Consider the following 25,513-nt stretch of genomic DNA (forward strand, 5'->3'; position numbering starts at 1 on the left):
GAAATCACGACACTGTGACTATTCACTTCATACCCAATAAACCTGTTAACAATCCGTACACAATGCCTGCCCCATCTCCGGTGGGTGCACGGACCGGGGTACAGGACTTTGGCCGGCCCTTGCTGTCTTTTGGGGAGCTCTGTCTCTCACTTCAGGAAGTTAAAGTGGATCGAGTTACAATTTGCAAAGTCAGTGAGACCTTGGGATGGGCGGTTCCAGTTACACATTCCTGTGACACCTCAGGGTGTGGCTTATCCTCCAAGGGGACAATCATAGACAAAGGATGGGGCATGGTGCCCATTTTTGCAGTACCTAGCATGTCCATAAAGGAAAGCACCACCTTTTCTTGTTATTTGTGTTGTAACTGTGAAATGTGAAGCATTCCTCAGTGCGGTTGGAGACTTTACCGAATACACTTGGCATTCAGGAACAATGGGTAGAGCTGGGCTGGGCCACACTCGGGTATATTTTGGGAACGGGAGAGGACTGAGTATAATTATTGGTTGGGTGATTGCAAATAATGTAATTGAAAGTTAGTGATGTGTAAGATTTAAAAGCTGCGAATTATTTGAGTGGGTGGTTTTGTATATAAAAGTATGACCGTTTAAGATCTATATATATTTCCATTTAATGATTTACCTGGTTAATATTTCTGCACTTGTGGATAAAGTTTGTTTGTGAAGTTGTTGAACTGGGTGTGGATGTTTTGACTGAGCAAACCCCGCCCAGTGAGACACTTCATCACTCAGTACCTGGGACACCATTCACTCACACCAACTCTCCTGGAGTTCAGCGAGGATGCAAGCGCAATATCTGCATTTTGGGAACGAAAATAACAATTTATAAAAAGCCTGCGGCGGAGTGTGAAGCCTGACAATGTCTCTGACTCTGTTTCTGAAGAAGGTTTCTAACCTGAGCGGCAAGTATGACAGACACATTCAGATCACATTCCGAGGTAAGTAGCCGGCGTTGGCTTATTCTGAGTGATCTTTGTGCCGGCAGTGAGACTGTTTGTTGGGAAGGGAGAGCCGATGATCTATTTGGAGGAAGGCGAGACACCTGCTCTTTAAATCCCACATCTAGTTAACAGCATGATACCCAATGGTAGTTGTGAGAAGTTCCTCATTATACAGTTGTTCAGAATTCGTTGGGTGGTGAAGCTAAACTAACTTTTGAGGCTGTTTCCTGCCCTGGGTAACTGACGACTTGCGAGGTCATTCTGCATGTCTTTCTTCACACGCGCCTATTTGGCCATGAGCAGCATCAGCCCTGATCCAGCCAAACACAGCAGGGTTCCTGGGTGTCCTTAGTCTCCGCATCACTATTACTGCCGAGTTAACAAACTGAGCATGAGCAGCGATTGAAGCCAGAGTCTCCTTAACCTTTACAGTTTGCTCAGCAACTAACAGCCATTGTAATATTTACTGTGCAGTTGCTGCAGATCTAGCTGCCGCTTAAATGCATCGATACTATTCGCCTCAACCACTCCCTGTGGCAGCGAATTCCACATTCTCACCACTGTCTGGGTAAAGACGTTTCTCCTGAATTCGCTATTTGATTACTAGGTGACTATCTTATATTGAAGGCTGCTTCCCCACAAGTGGAAACATGCTCTCCCTATCCACTCTATCAAAATCTTTCATCATTTTAAAGACCTCTATTAGTTCAGCCTTCAAGAGACCCAGCCAGTTCATCCATTCCTGATATGTAATGAACAGGGTGGATAAAGGGGAACCAGTGGATGTGGTGTATTTGGACTTCCAGAAGGCATTTGACAAGGTGCCACATAAAAGGTTACTGCACAAGATAAAAGTTCACGGGGTTGGGGGTAATATATTAACATGGATAGAGGATTGGCTAACTAACAGAAAACACAGACTCAGGATAAATGGTTCATTCTCTGGTTGGCAATCAGTAACTAGTGGGATGCCGCAGGGATCAGTGCTGGGACCCCAACTATTTACAATCTATATCAACGACTTGGAAGAAGGGACTGAGCGTAATGTAGCCAAGTTTGCTGACGATACAAAGATGGGAGGACACACAAAATCTGCAAAAGGACAAAGACAGGCTAAGTGAGTGGGCAAAAATTTGGCTGATGGAGTATAATGTTGGAAAGTGTGAGGTCATACACTTTGGCAGAAAAAAAATCAAAGAGCAAGTTATTATTTAAATGGAGAAAGATTGCAAAGTGCCGCAGTACAGCGGGACCTGGGGGTCCTTGTGCATGAAACACAAAAGGTTAGTATGCAGGTACAGCAAGTGATCAGGAAGGCAAATGGTATCTTGGCCTTTATTGCAAAGGGGATGGAGTATAAAAGCAGTGAAATCTTGCTACAGCTATATAAGGTATTGGTGAGGCCACACCTGGAATACTGCGTACAGTTTTGGTTTCCATATTTTCGAAAGGATATATTTGCTTTGGAGGCAGTTCAGAGAAGGTTCACTAGGTTGATTCCGGAGATGAGGGGGTTGACTTATGAGGAAAGGTTGAGTAGGTTGGGGCCTCTACTCATTGGAATTCAGAAGAATGAGAGGTGATCTTATCGAAAGTATAAGATTATGAGGGAGCTTGACAAGGTGGATGCAGAGAGGATGTTTCCACTGATGGGGGAGACTAGAACTAGAGGGCATGATCTTAGAATAAGGGGACGCCCATTTAACACAGAAATGAGGAGAAATTTCTTCTCAGAGGGTTGTAAATCTGTGGAATTCGCTGCCTCAGAGAGCTGTGGAAGCCAGGACATTGAATAAATTTAAGACAGAAATAGACAGTTTCTTAAACGATAAGGGTATAAGGGGTTATGGGGAGTGGGCGGGGAAGTGGAGCTGAGTCCATGATCAGATCAGCCATGATCGTATTAAATGGTGGAGCAGGCTCGAGGGGCCGTATGGCCTACTCCTGTTCCTATTTCTTAAGTTCTTATATCCTCGCATTTCTGGTATCATCCTTGTAAATCTTCTCTGCGCCCTCCCCAGTGCCTCTATATCCTGTTTACAATATGGTGACCAGAACGGTATGCAGTGCTCCAAGTGTGGTCTAACCAAGGTTCGATACAGGTTTAGCATAACTTCCCTACTTTTCAATTCTATCCCTCTAGAAATAAACCCCAGTGCTTGGTTTGTTTTTTATGGCCTTATTAACCCCTGTTGATTCTTTTAGTGATTTGTGTATTTGTACTCCGAGCTCCCTTTGTTTTTCTACCAATTTAAATTCTTATTTTCCAAGTAATATGTGACCACCTTATTTTTCTTACCAAAATGTAATATCTCACACTTATGTGTTGAAATGTATTTGCCAATTATATGCTCATTCTGCATTTATTAATGTCCTCCTGTAATTTGTTGCAGTCCTCCTCAGAATTGACTGTCCCCCCCCCCCTCCGCTCCACCCCCCCTCCAATTTGGTGTCACCGCAAATTTAGAAATTGTGTTTTTGATTCCAAAGTCTAAATGGGTAATATAAATTGTGAACAACAGTGGTCGCACTGATCCCTGTGGGACCCCACTACCCACCTTCTGCCACTGAATACAGGTACAACGTCCCGAATCCGGCAGCCGCAGCACCGAGGCCGTGCCGGTTTTCCAGTTTTTCCGGATTTTGGGTCAGACATTAAAATGGCTTAGCACACCCCAAGCTTAAAATATAAACAGGAATGTACTCATAAAGCATGAAATAGAATAAGTAAAGGTTTTTATTTGGTAAACAGAGTACAGATATGAAACAGAATACAGGCATGTCCACTTCCTCAGTAAGCTGCACAGAAATAGGTAGAGGTTACAATTGGCTGGAGGTTGTGTTTGAGGGAGAGCTTGGGGTAGAGGGCTCAGCGATGATGTCTGGGGCTGAAGATATGCCAGCAGTAGGATTTTCAAGTGTGGAAATTGCTGGTGCAGTTATATATCTTGGGCACTCTGCTGCGACACTCTCTCAAACATATTGGCTAATTTTAATTGTTTAAGTAATTTGGCTCTTCTTTGATTAATTTTTCACAAATTTTATACATCTGCATTATTTCCTCTTCATTTCCTCTTCATTTCCGTTGCTCTAGGGCATTAATTAATTAATGACAAAGATTGATTGCTTTGTCAATGGACACTTTTTCCACTTGATTATCAATATCAGCATCATCCTCCTCACTGCTTTCATCCTTTCCCTCTGGACACAAAACCATGCCCACAATTTCATCATCTGTCACTGCATGCACAACGGGAGCATCATTGTCTGTGTTCATGACTTCTGTGACATCGTCTTCATTCAGTTCTAGCACAGCTTCACAAGTCAGCCCTTTTGCGTATTCTAAAAGTTCAGCAATCATTTCCTTCTCTCTGGACACATGAAAACTTTCAAAGGCATCATCATTAAACACAGTAGCTGGCCACAGGTTATGCCGAGCATTGGCCAAGGTGTCACTAGTTACGTCCTTCCACACATCCGCAGCTGCCCATATGGCGTCCTTCACAGAGAAACCTTTTGAGAACGCTGTTATCCCCATGTTTCTGTTCACAGCATTAAGCAAATACCTCATGAATTTGTTTATGTAGATATTTCATTGATCTCAAAATTCCTTGGTCCATTGGCTCGACCAGTGATGTTATTCACTTCTTTCTGAACGTCACTTTCTGCATAAAACTTCATCATCTCTTTTTCCTGATGTTTTATATCATAAACGGTGGAGATTCCAACACCATACTCCTCATTCAGTCTTCTCACTGAAGCACCCTATCTAATCTCTGCAGTAACTCCACTTTCTTGGCAATTGTTAATGAATTATGTTTGCTCTTTGTACGAGCTGTATTACCCATTGGGTTATCTGTTGGCCTTTTTGACATAGTTGCAATGGCAAACAACACAAATTGACAATACCTGTCAAGCGCTGTGTTTTTTGTGATTTAGTCAGGTTGAGTCGGCGGAGCACGTGGGTCACACGTGGGTCGGGGTCGAAGGTCCTTCGGCAAGACGATCGCACGTCAGATGACTCCATCTATAATGCGCTTTCCTAAACATAGAAACATAGAAACATAGAAAATAGGTGCAGGAGTAGGCCATTCAGCCCTTCTAGCCTGCACCACCATTCAATGAGTTCATGGCTGAACATGCAACTTCAGTACCCCCTTCCTGCTTTCTCGCCATACCCCTTGATCCCCCTAGTAGTAAGGACTTCATCTATAGAAAATGTATTTTTTGGACAATTCCGGTTTTTGGAATTCCGGATTCGGGACATTGTACCTGTATATTGCAAGGGGGATAGAGTATAAAAACAGGGCAGTCTTGCTACAATGGCACAGCGTATTGGTGAGGCCACACCTGGAGTACTGCGTACAGTTTTGGTCTCCATATTTAAGGAAGGATATACTTGCATTGGAGGCAGTTCAGAGAAGGTTCACTAGGTTGCTTCCTGAGATGAGGGGGTTGCCTTTACGAAGAAATGTTGAGCAGATTGGGCCTATACACATTGGAGTTTAGTAGAATGAGAGGTGATCTTATTGAAACATATAAGATACTGAGGGGGCTGGACAAGGTAGATGCAGAGAGGATATTTCCACTCGTGGGGGAATCGAGAACTAGGGGGCATAATTTAAGAATAAGGGGCTGCCCATTTAGAACTGAAATGAGGAGGAATTTCTTCTTTTGGAGGGTTGTAAATCTGTGGAATTCTCTGCCCCAGAGAGCTGTGGAGGCTGGGTCATTGAATATATTTAAGGTGGAGATAGACAGATCTTTGAGTGACAAGGGATTGAAGGGTTATGGGGAGTGGGCAGGGAAGTGGAACTGAGCCCAAGATCAGATCAGCCGTGATCTTATTAAATGGCGGAGCAGGTTCAGGGGGCCAAAAGGCCGACTCCTGCTCCTATTTCTTATGTTCTTAATAGCTACCTTTTACCCCTACTCTCTGCTTTCTGTTTTGAAACCAGCTAGTTATCCATTCTGCTACTTGTCCCCTGACTCTGCATTCTCTGACCTTAGGCCAATTCACTAAATATATTCAAAAAGGAGTTAGATGTAGATCAAGGGGTATGGTGAGAAAGCAGGAATGGGGTACTGAAGTTGCATGTTCAGCCATGAACTCATTGAATGGCGGTGCAGGCTCGAAGGGCCGAATGGCCTACTCCTGCACCTATTTTCTATGCTTCTATGTTATTCATCAGTCTATTATGTAGCAACTTATAGAAGGCCTTTTTGAAATCTAGATAAATTACATATACTACATTACCGTTGTCTACTCTCTCTGTTACCTCCTCAAAGAATTAAATGAGGTTAGTCAAGCAAGACTTTCCCGTTTGAAATCCATGCTGACTATTCATTATTATATTTTTGATCTCTCGATGTTTCTCCAGTTTCTCCTTTAGTAGGGATCCAGGATATTCCCTGCTGCAGATGTTAAGCTGACTGGTCTATAATTCCCTGGCATGTTCTATCTCCTTTCTTAAATATAGATGTTATGTTAGCTATCTGCCAGTTCTCTGGCATTAAACCTTTTTCTAACAAATTATTAAATATCTGTAATAGAGCTGAGGCTCTCTCGTCCTTAAACTGTGTGTCTGCAATCCGCCTGGACCAGGGGTTTTAGCCTCTTTGAGTTTGATTAATTCATGTAATATTTCTCCTCTTTATTTTAAATGCGGTTATATAATTTTTAATCTCATCTTCTGAGGTCAAGTCCATCTGATCTGTCTCCCTGGTAAATTGTGAAGCAAAGTAATTATTTAATATTGCTGCTATTTCTCTATCCCTGCCTGTGACATTATCCTGGCCATCACTTAGTGGCCCTATTTCCATCACTACTTTTCTTTTCTTTATTTATGTGCCTGCAGTCAATATTTTACTATTTTGTTTTATGTTCCTTGATAATTTAATGTCATTGTTCCTCTTTGCCTTCCTAATTGTTTTATTGACTGCTCTCCTAATATCTTTGTATTCTCCCTTATCATGCTCTCCCCTGCTGTCTATGTACTTAGTTTATGCCTCTTTCCTTACCCTCAATTGTTCCCTTGTGGCTTTATTCATCCATGGAGTCTTTAGTGTATAGCTTGTTCTTGTTCTTTAGTGGAATATACTTTTCCTGGACTCTGTGGAACATCGTTTAAATGTTTCCCACTGATGTTCTACACCATTGTTTGCCAATATTGTTGTCCATTTTATTTACCACAGTTCTATTCTCCACTCTCAAAATCAGCATTTCTCCAATGTATTACCCTGGTCTTCGTCATACTTATGTCCTTCTCAATGATTATCTAAAAGTGTATTATATTATGGTCACTATTGCCTAGATGTTCCCCTACTTTTATTCTCTTACCTGCTCTGGTTCATTCCCCATTACTAGATCCAATAGCGAATCCTCCCATGCCAGGCTTCTTACACACTGGGTTAGAAAGCAGTCCTGTACACATTGTAGGAACTCCATTCTCTTATCCTCTTTACTGGCCTGTTAATTTCGGGATAGTTTAAATCCCCCATGATTATTATTCTATGTTTTTATTCATTTCCCTAATTTGTTTGCATATTTCTTCCTCCACCTCCCTTCCACTATTAGGTGGTCTGTGAACTAGCCCTATTAGTGTGATTGATCCTTTATTATCTTTTATATCTATCCAGATAAGATGAGAAGAGGCCATCGAAGCCCACCGTGCTAACACTCAAACTCTAACGCCCCCCTACGAGTATTCAGCTGTGTTTTGAATGGGCCCAATGTCTTTGCTTCCAATAGCCTAAGCCAACAGATAATTCCAAACATTTACCAAATGTAATTAACAAAATCCTAAATTATTTTTGTTCTGCATTTACTTTCCAATAATTTAAACATACCTACAAATGTATGAAAATAAGACAGGAAAACACAGGCTTGTCTACGGATCCAATCCCATTCAGTCACGCGAGGGCTGCGCACTGTGCCCCCCAACTCTCCCTCACTCCAAACAGTAGTAGTGATGTTGGGAAGGGCATCAAAAAGGAAATTAGGGGTGCATGCAATAAAGGTGCAGCAGTTATCATGGGTGACTTTAATATGCATATAGATTGGGCTAACCAAACTGGAAGCAATACGGTGGAGGAGGATTTCCTGGAGTGCATAAGGGATGGTTTTCGAGACTAATATGTCGAGGAACCAACTAGGAGGGAGACCATCTTAGACTGGGTGTTGAGTAATGAGAGAGGATTAATTAGCAATCTCGTTGTGCGAGGCCCCTTGGGGAAGAGTGACCATAATATGGTGGAATTCTACATTAGGATGGAGAATGAAACAGTTAATTCAGAGACCATGGTCCAGAACTTAAACAAGGGTAACTTTGAAGGTATGAGACGTGAATTGGCTAGGATAGATTGGCGAATGATACTTAAGGGGTTGACAGTGGATGGGCAATGGCAGACATTTAGAGACCGCATGGATGGACTACAACAATTGTACATCCCTGTCTGGCGTAAAAATAAAAAAGGGAAGGTGGCTCAACCATGGCTATCAAGGGAAATCAGGGATAGTATTAAAGCCAAGGAAATGGCATACAAATTGGCCAGAAATAGCAGTGAACCTGGGGACTGGGAGAAATGTAGAACTCAGCAGAGGAGGACAAAGGGTTTGATTAGGGCAGGGAAAATAGAGTACGAGAGGAAGCTTGCAGGGAACATTAAGACGGACTGCAAAAATTTCAATAGATACGTAAAGAGAAAAAGGTTAGTAAAGACAAACGTAGGTCCCCTGCAGTCAGAATCAGGGGAAGTCATAATGGGGAACAAAGAAATGGCAGACCAATTGAACAAGTACTTTGGTTCGGTATTCACTAAGGAGGACACAAACAACCTTCCGGATATAAAAGGGGTCAGAGGGTCTAGTAAGAAGGAGGAACTGAGGGAAATCCTTATTAATCGGGAAATTGTGTTGGGGAAATTGATGGGATTGAAGGCCGATAAATCCCCAGGGCCTGATGGACTGCATCCCAGAGTACTTAAGGAGGTGGCCTTGGAAATAGCGGATGCATTGACAGTCATTTTCCAACACTCTATAGACTCTGGATCAGTTCCTATGGAGTGGAGGGTAGCCAATGTAACCCCACTTTTTAAAAAAGGAGGGAGAGAGAAAACAGGGAATTATAGACCGGTCAGCCTGACATCAGTAGTGGGTAAAATGATTGAATCAATTATTAAGAATGTCATAGCAGCGCATTTGGAAAGAGGTGACATGATAGGTCCAAGTCAGCATGGATTTGTGAAAGGAAAATCATGCTTGACAAATCTTCTGGAATTTTTTGAGGATGTTTCCAGTAGAGTGGACAAGGGAGAACCAGTTGATGTGGTATATTTGGACTTTCAAAAGGCTTTCGACAAGATCCCACACAAGAGATTAATGTGCAAAGTTAAGCACATGGGATTGGGGGTAGTGTGCTGACATGGATTGAGAACTGGTTGTCAGACAGGAAGCAAAGAGTAGGAGTAAGTGGGTACTTTTCAGAATGGCAGGCAGTGACTAGTGGGGTACCGCAAGGTTCTGTGCTGGGGCCCCAGCTGTTTACACTCTACATTCATGATTTAGACGAGGGGATTAAATGTAGTATCTCCAAATTTGCAGATGACACTAAGTTGGGTGGCAGTGTGAGCTGCGAGGAGGATGCTATGAGGCTGCAGAGTGACTTGGATAGGTTAGGTGAGTGGGCAAATGCATGGCAGATGAAGTATAATGTGGATAAATGTGAGGTTATCCACTTTGGTGGTAAAAACAGAGAGACAGACTATTATCTGAATGGTGACAGATTAGGAAAAGGGGAGGTGCAACGAGACCTTGGTGTCATGGTACATCAGTCATTGAAGGTTGGCATGCAGATACAGCAGGCAGTTAAGAAAGCAAGTGGCATGTTGGCCTTCATAGCGAGGGGATTTGAGTACAGGGGCAGGGAGGTGTTGCTACAGTTGTACAGGGCCTTGGAGGCCATACCTGGAGTATTGTGTACAGTTTTGGTCTCCTAACTTGAGGAAGGACATTCATGCTATTGAGGGAGTGCAGCGAAGGTTCACCAGACTGATTCCCGGGATGGCGGGACTGACATATCAAGAAAGACTGGATCAATTGCTTGTATTCACTGGAGTTCAGAAGAATGAGAGGGGATCTCATAGAAACGTTTAAAATTCTGACGGGTTTAGACAGGTTAGATGCAGGAAGAATGTTCCCAATGTTGGGGAAGTCCAGAACCAGGGGTCACAGTCTAAGGATAAGGGGTAAGCCATTTAGGACCGAGATGAGGAGAAACTTCTTCACCCAGAGAGTGGTGAACCTGTGGAATTCTCTACCACAGAAAGTTGTTGAGGCCAATTCACTAAATATATTCAAAAAGGAGTTAGATGTAGTCCTTACTACTAGGGGGATCAAGGAGTATGGCGAGAAAGCAGGAATGGGGTACTGAAGTTGCATGTTCAGCCATGAACTAATTGAATGGCGGTGCAGGCTAGAAGGGCTGAATGGCCTACTCCTGACCTATTTTCTATGTTTCTATGTTTCTACCCCCCGACCGTGACCCCCAACTGCCCCCCTCCCACTACCGTGACCCCCGACTCCCCCCCAACTCCCCTGACCGTGACCCCCAACTGCCCCCTCCCCTGACCCCCAACTCCCTCCCCCCCAACCATGACCCACAACTGCCCCCACGACCGTGACCCCAACTCCCCCTGACCGTGACCCCCAACTCCCCCTCCCCCCGACCGTGACCCCCAACTCCCCCTCCCCCCGACCGTGACCCACAACTCCCCCTCCCCCTGACCGTGACCCCCAACTCCCCCCCGACCAAGATCCCCAACTGCCACCCCTCCCCTGACTGTAATCCCCAACTCCCCTCCCCCCGACCGTGACCCACAAATCCCCCTCCCCCTGACCGTGACCCCCTACTCCCCCCCCGACCGAGATCCCCAACTGCCACCCCTCCCCAACCATGATCCCCAACTCCCCCCCCGACCGTGACCCCCATCAGCCACCATAACCGTGACCCCCAATCCCCCCCGACCATGACCCCCAACTCCTCCCCTCCCCCGTGACCGTGACCCCCAACTCCCCCCGACCGTGAACCACAATTGCCCCCTTCCCGACCATGACCCTCCTCCCCCGACCGTGATCCCCAAATGCCCCCCCTCCCCTGACTGTGACTCCCAAATCCGCCCTCCCCCCAACCATGATCCCCAATTGTCCCCGCTCCCCCGACCGTGACCCCCAACTCCCCCCTCCCCCCTGACTGTGATCCCCAACTGCCCCCCCCCCCACCCCTCGTGACCATGACTGTATACACCTTGTCATCCAGGGGTCTTTAAATTTGGCAGTTCTACCCTTTTTCTTTGTGGGAAGATGTTTATCCTGAACTCCATGTACCTCCCTCTTGAATGCCTCCCACTGCCCTGGCACTGATTTACCGTCAAGTAACTGTTTCCAGTCCACTTTGGCTAAATCACTTCCCAGCCGAGTAAAATTGGCCTTCTGGTAATTTAGAACCCTTACTCCTATTTGTTTCTTCGTCCTTATCCATAATTATGCTAAAACTAACTGAATTATGATCACTACCACAAAAATGCTCTCCGACTGCTGTTCCTTCTGCTTGCCCAGCTTCATTCCCTAACACGAAATCCAGAACTGCACCCCGCCCCCCCCCCCCCACCCCCTTATTGGGCTTGCTCATCATCATCATAGGCAGTCCCTCGGAATCGAGGAAGACTTGCTTCCACTCTAAAAGTGAGTTCTCAGGTGGCTGAACAGTCCAATACGGGAATTACAGTCTCTGTCGCAGGTGGGACAGACAGTGGTTGAGGATAAGGGAGGGTGGGACAGGTTTGCCGCACGCTCCTTCCACTGTCTGCACTTGACTTCTGCATGCTCTCGGCGATGGGACTCAAGGTGCATCGCCCTCCCGGATGCTCTTCCTCCACTTAGGACGGTCTTGGGCCAGGGACTCCCAGGTGTTGGTGAGGATGTCGCACTTTATCAAAGAGGCATTGAGGGTGTCCTTGTAACATTTCCTCTGCCCACCTGGGGCTCGCTTGCCGTGTAGGAGTTCCAAGTAGAGCGTTTGCTTTAGGAGTCTCGTGTCGAGCATGCGGACGATGTGGCCCGCCCAACGGAGCTGGTCGAGTGTGGTCAGTGCTTCGATGCTGGCCTGAGTGAGAACACTGACGTTGGTGCATCTGTCCCACCCCAGCCCTGCACGAGATAGAAAAGGCTGTCCGTCAGCTTATGAATGACAAGGCATCAGGAGCAAATGGAATCCCCGCCGAGGCACTAAAGCATGGCGGAGAAGCACTATTGGGCTTGCTACGTATTGGCTAAAAAAATTCTCCAGATGCTCGTCCTGTGTTGTTGCAAAGTGAGTGAGCTGATTGGATTAGAGAGCATGTATTGATGTCACAGGGGTGAAGACTCGATTAGTTGTTACATGATAATTCATAGTTCCAAAGCAAACAGTATTTACTAGGTGTTCCCATACAGCTCTGCACAGCCTCCTCAGAATGGCTAGTCTTCCACCTGGACTTAACTTTCATCTGAGTTGGAAAAAATAAGAACAGAATAACTGGAAAGTACCATGAGGTAAACCAAGTCATTTTTATAGATCAAACACCACCTTCACACTGTATTCCTTAATCTGATGGTGTCAGTTGTGGCTCAGTGGGCAGCACTCTCGCCTCTGAGTCATAAGGTTGTGGGTTCAAGTCCCACTCCAGAGCTTTGAGCACAAAAATCTAGGCTGATACTCCAGTGCAGTACTGTACTGAGGGAGTACTGCACTGTCGGAGGTGCCGTCTATTTTGGATGAGGTATTAAACTGAGGCTCCGTCTGCCCACTCAGCTGAACATAAAAGATCCCATGGTACTATTTTGAAGAAGAGCAGGAGAGATATCCCTGGTGTCCTAGTTAATAATCATCCCTTAATCAACATCACTAAAATAGATTATCTGATCAATATCACATTACTGTGTGTGGGAGCTTGATGTGCGCAAATTGGCTGCTGCGTTTCCCACATTAGTTATGACACTTCAAAAAGTACTTCATTTGCTGTAAAGCATTTTGGGACATTCGATGGTCTTTCTCCAGTAACTCATCCAACTGTCTCTTGGACCCATTTATGCCTGCCTGCTTCCATGTTGTTTCGTGGTATCTTATTGCACAACTCGATAAAACTCTGAGTGAAACATTGCTGATTGACTTTCCTTCTTACCCCCAATTTATAAATTGTGACCCCTGGAATTTGATCCGGTTAACATAGTGACCCACTTACCTGCGTTAATCTTCTCCATTCCAACTTTCCATTGATCTTTACAAAAAGTGACATAATTTCAAAGTTCGTAGATGCCATGAAACGTGGAAATGCAGTAATCAGCGAGGATTATAACAGACATGAGGAGAACTTGGACAGACTGGTGAAGTGGGCAGACACATGGTAGATGTCATTTAATGCAGAGAAGTGTAGGAAGAATGCGGAGAGGAAATATAAACTAATGGTACGATTGTAAAGGGGGTGCAGGAACAGGGAGACCTGGGGTGTCTGTACACATATCGCTGAAGCTGGCAGGACAAGGTGAGGAGGCTGTTAAAAAGCATCTGGGATCCTGGGCTTTATAAACAGAGGAATACAGCACAAAAGCCAGGAGGTTACACTAAACCTTTATACATCACGGGTTAGGCCCCAGCTGGAGTATTGTGGCCAATTCTGGGCCCCACACTTTAGGTGGGATGTTGGGGCCTGGGAGAGGGTGCAGGGGAGATTGACCAGAATGGTCCCAGGGATGAGGGACTTCAGTCACGGGGAGAGACTGGAGAAGCTGGGGCTGTTCTCTTCTTCCACAACTCTCACTTACCCTCCCATGAATATAGGAACAGGAGTAGACCAGATAGTCCCTCGAGACTGTTCCGCGAAAGACCAGAGATCTCCTCATCTTCATCCTGTATCATTTCTACCCTCCCTCTCCTCTCCTCTCTTTCACTCTGTTTCCCTTAGAGAGGCTTTAAAAATTCAACTCACAAAATTAAGTGAGGAGAGTCACATTGTGAATCTGTCTTCTCTCTCGTAATGTATCTCCTTCTGTCTGTTAGAGCCATTTAGGAGTGAAACCAGGAAGCTTTGTCCACATGAAGGGTGGTGATAATCTGGAACACTTTCTCCTAAAGGCTGTGGATGGTTGGGGCCAATTGAAATTTTCAAGACTGAGACTGATTGTTGGGAAAGGATATCCAGGGATATGGAACTAAGGCGGGTAAATTGAGTCAGGTACTGATCATCCGTGATCTCATTGAATAGCGGAACACGCTCGAGGGGCTGAATGGCCTCCTCCTTTTCCTATGTTCATATATACAAAAGAGACATACTGCTTGACTTTTTTTTAAAGCTTTCAGTATAAACTTTACCTAAATAAAACTTTTAAAATTGGCCCTTTCGGCTATCTTCAAATAATTTTGTAAAGCAATTGAATAGAAACTGCTTAAACCTAATTAAAAATATTCCATCAGTATAGCCGACTGAGGCAGGCTGAGAAATCGGATACTTTACTCAAAGTGTCGCACCTCCTCCAGTCAAAGATATTGTCCAAACCCGGGCTCGTGGGAGAGGCTGAGGCTTTCAAGTAAAACTTTGATGGCATTAAAAAATATAAAAGACAATTTAATAGATAAATGTGATCATGTTATTGTGAATATATAATTTTAAATGTTTTATTTAGTTTAAACCCTTAATTTGGGCATTAGAACTTTCAGTTACTGAAAAAAAGACAAAATAAAACTTCAGTTAAAAAATTTTCAACTGTGGAGAAAAGATAACACAAAGTTACCCAGCAGCCAGGTGGCACAGTTTACATCGGCGATTTGCAGTATAAATGTGGACAAAGGAATTTAAAATGACAAAAGTTTGACACAAAAGGTTTGAGAGACAGGAAGTGTGTGCAGATGTAAGAAAGTTGAACAGGATAGGCTACAGAAGGATTTGGATATACCCTGTACTTGGGAATTGGGCAGACAGGTGGCAGACGAAATTCAATGTAGAGAAATGTAAAGTGTTTCACATGGGGGAAAAAATCCGAGAAGGGACTATTACTAAAATGGAACGGGAATAATGTACATGGAAAATGAAGGAGATCTGGGAGTCCTGGTTGACAAAGGAAAATGGTTGTGGTGGTTGGAGGTCAATCATCACAGCCCCAGGACATCGCTGCAGAAGTTCCTCAGGGCAGTGTCCTAGGCCAAACCATCTTCAGCTGCTTCATCAATGACCTTCCCTCCATCATAAGGTCAGAAGTGGGGATGTTCGCTGATGACTGCACAGTGTTCAGTTCCATTCAAAACTCCTCAGATAATGAAGCAGCCCATCGCCACATGCAGCAAGACCTGGACGATGTTCAGGCTTAGGCTGATGTGTGGCGCGAATGTTGCTTGCCACACAAGAGCCAGGCAATGACTATCTCCAACAAGCGAGAGTCTAACCACCGCCCCTTGACATTTAACAGCATTACCATCGCCGAATCTCCCATCATCAACATCCTGGGGGTCACCATTGACCAGAAACTTAACTGGACCAGCCACATAAATACTGTGGCTACAAGAGCGGGTCAGAGGCTGGGTATTCTGCGGCGAGTGTCTCACCTCCTGACTCACCAAAGCCTTTCCACCATCTACAAGGCACAAGTCAGGAGTGTGAGGGAATACTCTCCACTTGCCTGGATGAGTGCAACTCCAACAACACTCAAGAAGCTCGACACCATCCAGGACAAAGCAGCCGCTTGATCAACACCCCATCCACCACCTTCAACATTCACTCCCTCCACCACCGGCGCACCGTGGCTGCAGTGTGCACCATCTACAAGATGCACTGCAGCAACTCGCCAAGGCTTCTTCGGCAGCACCTCCCAAACCCACGACCTCTACCACCAAGAAGGACAAGGGCAGCAGGTGCATGGGAACACCACCACCTCCACGTTCCCCTCCCAGTCACACACCATCCTGACTGGGAAATATATCGACCGTTCCTTCATCATCGCTGGGTCACAATCCTGGAACTCCCTCCCTAACAGCACTGTGGGAGCACCTTCACCACACGGACTGCAGCGGTTCAAGAAGGCGGCTCACCACCACCTTCTCAAGGGGCAGTTAGGGATGGGCAATAAATGCCGGCCTTGCCAGCAACGCCCACATCCCATGGACGAATAAAACCTTTTTTTGGTAACTGAAGCTATTGTAACAATGCCCAGTGGCAGTGAGTCAAATAAATCAGATCAATATTGAGCTGAAATAGTGAAGTAAATCTGCCGCCTTATACATCATTAGTGCGACCGCACCTGGAATCCTTGTACAGCAATGTTCCCTCTAATTCTCTGTAACGAGTTGCACGGCCCATTCAAATTTCTGCCTATGTGAGGTTTTAACATTAAAACCTGCATGGGGCCTCCAGACCGGGAACACTGGTGTATAGTTCTGGTCACCACAGTACAGGAAGGATATTGCAGCTATTGAAAGGATACAGAATAGAGTAACCAGTGATTGCGGGAATGGAGTGACTGTGTAAATTGGGCATGTTCTCACTGGAAAAGTGAAGGTTGCGAGGTGATCTGCTGCTGTTTTTAGGATTCCAAAGGGACCAGATAATGTTGACGTGACCAGCTGTCTCATGGTGTCCAGAACAGTAGAATCAGAGGACACGGCCTGCGCTTGAAGGGAGTAAATTCAAAACCAATCTGTGGAAACAATATTTCAGTGGGCGAGTAGTCAATCTATGGAACAGGCTCCCTAGGGAGACGGTGGGAGCAGTCAGTATAGATTCATTCAAAGACAAATTAGATAGGTTTCTTTCAGAAAATAATATCTTGGGATCTAGTATCTGAGGGGAATAGAGGGTTACACTGATAGATTTAAACATAGAAACATAGAAAATTACAGCGCAGAAGGAGGCCATTCCGGCCCATCGTGTCCGCACCGGCCGACAAAGAGCCGCACGGCCCTCTGTCAGCAGCCCTAATGGTTACATATAAACCTACGAACAATGACGGAAAGGTAAAGAGCACCCAGCCCAACCAGTCTGCCCCACACAACTGCGACACCCCTTATACTGAAACATTCTACACTCCACCCCAACCTCCTGGGAGAGGCAAAAACCAGATAAAAACTCAGGCCAATTTAGGGAGAAAAAATCTGGGAAAATTCCTCTCCGACCCATCCAGTCGATCGACACTAGTCCAGGAGATCACCCTGGCCGTATTCTATTCCCTGCAGTACTGACCATTATATCTGCGCCGTCCAACAAAAGGTCATCCAGTCTAATCCCAATTACCAGCTCTAGGTCCGTAACCCTGCAGGTTACTGCACTTTAAGTGCACATCCAACCATCTCTTAAAAGTGGTGAGGGTTTCTGCATCCACCACTCTTCCAGGCAGTGAGTTCCAGATCCCCACAACCCTCTGCGTAAAGAAGCCCCCCCTCAAATCCCCTCTAAACCTTCCACCAACCACCTTAAAACTATGCCCCCTCGTAATAGACCCCTCCACCAATGGAAATAGACTCTTATTATCAACTATTTCCAGGCCCCTCAATATTTTGTACACCTCGATGAGGTCTCCTCTCAATCTCCTCTGTTCCAATGAGAACAAACCCAGCCTATCCAATCTGTCTTCATAACTAAGATTCTCCATTCCAGGCAGCATCCCAGTAAATCTCCTCTGCACCCTCTCCAGTGCTATCACGTCCTTCCTATAATATGGTGACCAGAACTGCACGCAGTACTCCAGCTGTGGCCTAACCAAAGTATTATACAATTTAAGCATAACCTCCCTGCTCTTATATTCTATGCCTCGACCAATAAAGGTAAGCATTCCGTATGCCTTCTTAACCACCTTATCCACCTGGCCTGCTACTTTCAGGGATCTATGGACAAGCACTCCAAGGTCCCTTTGTTCATCTACACTATTAAGTGGCCTACAGTTTAATGTGTATACCCTTTCCTTATTAGCCCTCCCCTAGTACATTACCTCACACTTCTCTGAATTAAATTCCATTTGCCACTGCTCTGCCCACCTGACCAGTAGATTGATATCCTCCTGCAGCCTATGACTTTATTCTTCATTATCAGCCACACAGCCAATTTTAGTGTCGTCTGCAAACTTCTTAATCATACTCCCTATATTCAAATCTAAATCATTGATACATACCACAAAATTTAGATGAAGAAAGATGGGAGGAGGCTCGAGTGGAGCATAAACGCTGGCATGGACTGGTTGGGCTGAATGGCCAGTTCCTGGGCCGTATATCCCATGTAATCCTGTGCAATTTGCGACGTGATGTGTGGTGTGTGTAGTGAGCTCGGGAGGGAACAGGGGACGTTGGACCTATGGTTACAGAAGCTTTCCTTCACTGAGGGTTTTCCTCGCTCGTGTCTGGGCCTTTTGTACACTCACTGATAGAGGTTGGTTGCTGTGATTGGTCAACACTCCATTATCGTATCACACGACTGCCAGGATGGGAGAAGGGGAACTCAATGGAGCATGGTCTTTATTCGTCCAGCGATTCCTATGTTCCTACATTTTAGTAAGATAAAGATAGACATTCATGTCTTAGAATAACAACTTTAGATGGACTGGATAAACATTGTCATTCCTGCTGTGGAAAGTAACAAGGGTTTCCTTCCTATGTTCTCAGGTTACACACACTCGACTAGAAAAGCACAATGTGAATATGAGGCTGTCTTCAATGAGGTAAGACTCTAAACATGTAGCGTTAAGGCTTTTTCATCCATCAATGATGTTACCAACAAATTCCAGTAAAGCAATATTTATCTCATGGGTAACTCCACCCAATAACCAACTATTCCAATACTCAACGATTGCGTGCCCCAGGACTGCTCTGACCTGCGCAATAACAAAATTCTACAGCTTCCAACCAACTTTATGGGCCCAAGTTTCGGGACGCACCTAAAATGGCACAGCCCGGACCTGGACGCCCGTTTTTCGCGCCAGAAAGTGCGCCTAAAAAAAACTTCCCTATTCTCCGGCTCCCTGCAGGTCTTCTGCAGCCGGGCACAGCGCAGCATGAGCTGTTGGGGGCAGAGCCAGGTCCCTGCGCTGAAAACAGTGCCGGGACTTCTGCACATGCGCGCTATAGTGGGCGCGCATGTGCAGTAGCTCCAGGCGCTCAAAACTGTGTGGGAGGGGCCCGAAGCACGCAGCCCCTAGCTCTGGCCCAATGGCCTCACTGGGGCTGCGTGAATAAGGCTGCCTCCCACGCCCAGCTCCTGCATCCTCCCGACCCGACTCGACTCCCGCTAACCACCCCCCCCCCCCGGCGACCCGACTTCCGCGACTCTCTCTTCCCCACAACCCCCCGGACCTTCGCGACTCTCTCCCCCCCCCCGGACCTCCACGACTCTCTCTCACCACCCCCCCCCCAGGACCTCCGCGACCCCCCCGAGACCCGACGCCACCTACCTGTAAATCTAGCCCGAGGTCTTGGGCCCGGCCGTTCAGCCTCCTTCTCTCCCTCCCCCCCCTTCCCTCCCTCCTCTCTCCTTCCCTCCCTCCCTCTTCTCTCCTTCCCTCCCTCCCTCCTCTCTCCTTCCCCCCTTCCCTCCCTCCTCTCTCCTTCCCTCCCTCCCTCCACTCTCCTCTCTCCTTCCCTCTCTCCTTCCACTCTCCTCTCTCCTTCCCTCTCTCCTCTCCTCCCTCCCTACATCCTCTCTCCTTCCCTCCCTCCCTCCCTCCTCTCTCCTTCCCTCCCTCCCTCTTCTCTCCTTCCCTCCCTCCCTCCTCTCTCCTTCCCTCCCTCCCTATATCCTCTCTCCTTCCCTCCCTCCCTACATCCTCTCTCCTTCCCTCCCTCCCTACATCCTCACTCCTTCTCCCCCTCTCCCCCCCTTCCCTCCCCTCCTTCCTCCCCTCCCCCCTCCCCCTCTTCTCCCCCCTCTCCTTTCTCCCCCCCCACCTCCTTTCTCCCCCACTCCCTTCTCCCCCCCCACCTCCCTTCTCCCCCTCCCCCCCACCCCTCCTTCTCCCCCTCCCCTCGCTGTCAGAAACACAGACACTGACAGACAGAGAGTGAGAGACACACAGACAGACAGACAGACAGAGACACACTGGGGGGGCTGTCCCAGCACGCTGTTGGAGGACTCCCGGTGCTGCAGTCGATAAGTAGAAAATGTTTTATTTATTGATTTTAAAATTTTTTTTTTTAATTAATTTTTTTTGATTGATTTATTGGTTGATTTATTGATGTATTTATCATTTATTATTGATGATGGCTCTTTATTTGTAAAACTGAAGTGTTTAATGTTTGTAAACTTCCCTTTAAACCCCCCCCCCCCATTCCCTACGCCTAATTTGTAACCTACACCTGATTTACTAAAGTGTAGACAAGGTTTTTTTCGAACGTACAAAAATCTTCACTTACTCCATTCTAAGTTAGTTTGGAGTAAGTTTTCACTGCCGAAACTTTGAAAACAGGCGTAAGTGGCCGGACCCGCCCCCTTTTGAAAAAAAATTCTGTTCCAAAGTGAAACTGTTCTAACTGACTAGAACTGCAGCAAACTAAATGCCGAGAATTTGAATTTCTAAGATACTCCGTTCTACACCAGTTGCTCCAAAGAATCAGGAGCAATTGAGGCTGAAACTTGGGCCCATTATGGGTGGAGAACATGGTGACACAATGGGTTAATGCTTTCTTCCGCAGGCATCAATCTGGATGACATGCTTCAAATATAGACTGTCAGTATCGGCAGCATATTCCACCAGGGAGGGTATCACAGCTCAGCTTGATAGTCCCAAAAATGCATTTCCCAGCAGGGGTCCTCAGATAGGGAGCAGGATCAGGATCAGGAGCCGGAGTCCTCAGATAGGGAGCAGGATCAGGATCAGGAGCCGGGGTCCTTGGATAGGGATCAGGATCAGGAGCCGGGGTCCTTGGATAGGGATCAGGATCAGGAGCCGGGGTCCTTGGATAGGGAGCAGGATCAGGATCAGGGGTCCTCAGATATGGAGCAGGATCAGGATCAGGGGTCCTTGGATAGGGAGCAGGAGCCGGGGTCCTCGGATAGGGATCAGGAGCAGGAGCCGGGGTCCTCGAATAGGGAGCAGGATCAGGATCAGGAGCCGGGGTCCTTGGATAGGGATCAGGATCAGGAGCCGGGGTCCTTGGATAGGGATCAGGATCAGGAGCCGGGGTCCTTGGATAGGGAGCAGGATCAGGATCAGGGGTCCTCAGATATGGAGCAGGATCAGGATCAGGGGTCCTTGGATAGGGAGCAGGAGCCGGGGTCCTCGGATAGGGATCAGGAGCAGGAGCCGGGGTCCTCGGATAGGGAGCAGGAGCCGGGGTCCTCGGATAGGGATCAGGATCAGGAGCCGGGGTCCTCGGATAGGGAGCAGGAGCCGGGGTCCTCGGATAGGGATCAGGAGCCGGGGTCCTCGGATAGGGATCAGGATCAGGAGCCGGGGTCCTCGGATAGGGATCAGGAGCAGGAGCCGGGGTCGTCGGATAGGGATAAAGAGCAGGAGCAGGGGTCCTCGGATAGGGAGCAGGAGCAGGAGCCGGGGTCCTCGGATAGGGAGCAGGAGCCGGGGTCCTCGGATAGGGATCAAGAGCAGGAGCAGAGGTCCTCGGATAGGGAGCAAGAGCAGGAGCCTGGGTCCTCGGATAGGGAGCAGGAGCAGGGGTCCTCGGATAGGGATCAAGAGCAGGAGCCGGGGTCCTCGGATAGGGAGCAGGAGCAGGAGCCGGGGTCCTCGGATAGGGAGCAGGAGCAGGAGCCGGGGTCCTCGGATAGGGAGCAGGAGCAGGAGCTGGGGTCCTCGGATAGGGATCAGGATCAGGGGTCCTCGGATAGGGATCAGGATCAGGGGTCCTCGGATAGGGAGCAGGAGCCGGGGTCCTCGGATAGGGAGCAGGAGCAGGAGCCGGGGTCCTCTGATAGGGAGCAGGAGCAGGAGCCGGTGTTCCTCGGATAGGGAGCAGGAGCTGGGGTCCTCGGATAGGGATCAGGAGCAGGAGCCGGGGTCCTCGGATAGGGAGCAGGAGCAGGAGCCGGGGTCCTCGGATAGGGAGCAGGAGCCGGGGTCCTCGGATAGGGAGCAGGAGCAGGAGCCGGGGTCCTCGGATAGGGAGCAGGAGCAGGAGCCGGGGTCCTCGGATAGGGATCAGGAGCCGGGGTCCTCGGATAGGGAGCAGGAGCCGGGGTCCTCGGATAGGCAGCAGGAGCAGGAGCCGGGGTCCTCAGATAGGGAGCAGGATCAGGATCAGGAGCCGGGGTCCTCGGATAGGGAGCAGGAGCAGGAGCCGGGGTCCTCGGATAGGGAGCAGGAGCAGGAGCCGGGGTCCTCTGATAGGGAGCAGGAGCAGGAGCCGGGGTCCTCGGATAGGGAGCAGGAGCTGGGGTCCTCGGATAGGGATCAGGAGCAGGAGCCGGGGTCCTCGGATAGGGAGCAGGAGCAGGAGCCGGGGTCCTCGGATAGGGAGCAGGAGCCGGGGTCCTCGGATAGGGAGCAGGAGCAGGAGCCGGGGTCCTCGGATAGGGAGCAGGAGCAGGAGCCGGGGTCCTCGGATAGGGATCAGGAGCCGGGGTCCTCGGATAGGGAGCAGGAGCCGGGGTCCTCGGATAGGGAGCAGGAGCAGGAGCCGGGGTCCTCGGAGAGGGAGCAGGAGCCGGGGTCCTCGGATAGGGAGCAGGAGCAGGAGCCGGGGTCCTCGGATAGGGATCAGGAGCTGGAGCCGGGGTCGTCGGATAGGGAGCAGGAGCCGGGGTCCTCGGATAGGGATCAGGAGCCGGGGTCCTCGGATAGGGAGCAGGAGCCGGGGTCCTCGGATAGGGAGCAGGAGCAGGAGCCGGGGTCCTCGGAGAGGGAGCAGGAGCCAGGGTCCTCGGATAGGGATCAGGAGCTGGAGCCGGGGTCCTCGGATAGGGAGCAGGAGCAGGAGCCGGGGTCCTCGGATAGGGATCAGGAGCCGGGGTCCTCGGAAAGGGAGCAGGAGCCGGGGTCCTCGGATAGGGAGCAGGAGCAGGAGGTCCTCGGAGAGGGAGCAGGAGCCGGGGTCCTCGGATAGGGAGCAGGAGCAGGAGCCGGGGTCGTCGGATAGGGAGCAGGAGCAGGATCAGGAGCCGGGGTCCTCTGGGAGGGAGCAGGAGTCCTCGGATAGGGATCAGGAGCAGGAGTGAGTTGATGGGGAGCAGGAGCAGGTGATCAGGTAACTCCAGGGGTTGAACCTGTCACTGTTCATAGTTCAGTAACACATCAGGCATTACATTTAAGTTCTGAGCCGGTGCTGCACCCCCTCAAAAGAAGAATAAATTCAAATAAACACCGTGGGCCAAATGGAGAGTTGGGGGGGAGGGGTGGAATGATAACTCCAGCAAAAAATTCCATCTTCACCCATTTCCCTACAGATAAGCAGCTGAATTGTTCTTTCTCCCCAACATGGGGCGTCACACGTTGCCAATGGGATGGTATCAGTCAAGTGACATTTCGATGACGTGTTTAGTGAGGAGGAAGAATTCAGCCCATCCTTTAGTTGCTGCAATGCTATTGTCAGTCCATCAGTGTGTAAACAGATAGGAATGCAGTGACTGCCTGCCGTCACCAGTGGAATAAGGTGTGTTTGTGGTGAAACTTGATTGATTTAACCCATTACAGTACAGGTTCCCCCCTCGGGTCCATGTAGAGCATTTGTGAATCTCTACATCGGACAAGGATACTGCCATTGGGTAGTGAATGGGCCTCGTCTCTGACGTGTTAAATCCAGATCTGACTGTGTGTCCGGGGTGCACTGAGTGCGGGCTCTTTCATCCCAGTCCTTGGTCATGGGCCCAAACCTAACCCCTAACTTGGTGTTAGTTGGATCTAATCTGACATCTCATTCAGACCGACCACGAGGAAGGTTACGGTCAGCTATTGGGGCACAGGTGGGCTGGGAGTCTTTCTCTGCAGCTAGCCAATCGATAGCTGGTCTGGGAATGGGAATGGGAAAGGAAAGTGTTATACTTTCCAGTGTTAACATCTCAAAAATTCACCCAAAGTATTTACAAGTTTTTTCTCTTTTCATTTTGGATGTGTACTTGCACATACCTTTCGAACACTCTACACCCCAACAGTTAATCAAACAACGGGAGGGGCACTGAGAGCTTGATACAGGTGTGGGAGGGAGGGCTCAGTATCTGAGTCATACAACAAGATGCGATGCAGGATTTATTCTGTAAATTAGCAGTGAACCGCGGAGCAGAATCTGCCCTGGCGTTTGGGGAGTTTTGCTGTTTGGTTTGTGCAGATATTTACTCAGGAGAATCTGCCCCACCTTCAGCAAAGTGGGTGGAAATCACCAAATCTATTATTATCAGAGAGCCAAGACACAAATATTAGGCAGCTTTGCAAAACTGATGAAAAGGTCAGATTCTGATTGAGAAAAATATTTTAAAATTCACAATTTCAGCTCAAAATCAGTCTTTCAGGTGAGAAATTAAACCTTGGCCCAGACTGCTGTTCAGGTTGATATAAATGCGAATTCATTCTTTCGTGACTATACTTGAGATCAGTCAGTGGCCACACTGTGTGGCCACAGTGCTTTACCTTCAAATAACTATATTGGGCCTTGGAAGATGTCATGTGATAAGGCTATTTACTTATTTTCCCAGATTCCTTCCCTTCTCTCCTGAGACTCCTGACTTGCCCTCACTAACAGGTGTTGTGGGGCTGGCACTGAGTGCTGGAGCCTTGAGAAGGAGAGCATCAGTGGAGTCTGATCATGTCCATACTGTTCACCAGGCAGGTCCGCTTGAGGAAGAGAGTGTTCGAAGATCAGGCCCTCAAATCTGGCACCAAGCCCTCCTGTATGGCTCAGAGACGTGGACCATGTACAGTAGACACCTCAAGTCACTGGAGAAATACCACCAACGATGTCTCCGCAAGATCCTGCAAATCCCCCGGGAGGACAGACGCACCAACATTAGTGTCCTCGACCAGGCCAACATCCCCAGCACCGAAGCACTGACCACACTGGACCAGCCCCGTTGGATGGGCCACATGCCTGACACGAGACTCCCAAAGCAAGCGCTCTACTCGGAACTCCTTCACGGCAATTGAGCCCCAGGTGGGCTGAGGAAACGTTACAGGGACACCCTCAAAGCCTCCCTGATAAAGTGCAACATCCCCACTGACACTGGGAGTCCCTGGCCACAGACCGCCCTAAGTGGATGAAGTGCATCCGAGAGGGCGCTGAGCATCTCGAGTCTCGTCGCCGAGAGCATGCAGAGACCAAGCGCAGGCAGCAGAAAGAGCATGCGGCAAACCTGTCCCGCTCTCCCCTTCCCTCAACAACTATCTGCCCCACCTGTGACAGAGACTGTAATTCCCGTATTGGACTGTTCACTCACCTGAGAACTCACTTTTAGAGTGGAAGCAAGTCTTCCTCGATTCCGAGGGGCTGCCTAAGATGATGATGATATTTATATCTTTTCCTGTTTGGATGTGATAGTGCCTGGGAGGGTCTTTTCTTCCAGCGCGTAGTTTCGGAGTTTGAGTGGGAGGGGAGTGAGTATCAGCAG

General features: G+C 48.2%; 1 protein-coding gene across 1 annotated transcript in view; it reads left to right on the plus strand.

Annotated features, from left to right (window-relative positions):
* Positions 1–786: 786 nt before the first annotated feature.
* The window catches only part of fer1l4 (fer-1 like family member 4), a 229,219-nt gene continuing 204,492 nt past the window's right edge, over positions 787–25,513 (plus strand). The window contains exons 1-2 of the mRNA XM_070896525.1: positions 787–955; positions 18,634–18,689. Coding sequence (XP_070752626.1) covers positions 877–955; positions 18,634–18,689 — 135 coding nt within the window. The 5' untranslated portion in view covers positions 787–876. The remainder of the gene's footprint in view (positions 956–18,633; positions 18,690–25,513) is intronic.

Source organism: Pristiophorus japonicus, chromosome 12, assembly GCF_044704955.1.
Source record: "Pristiophorus japonicus isolate sPriJap1 chromosome 12, sPriJap1.hap1, whole genome shotgun sequence".
Classification (NCBI taxonomy): domain Eukaryota; kingdom Metazoa; phylum Chordata; class Chondrichthyes; family Pristiophoridae; genus Pristiophorus; species Pristiophorus japonicus.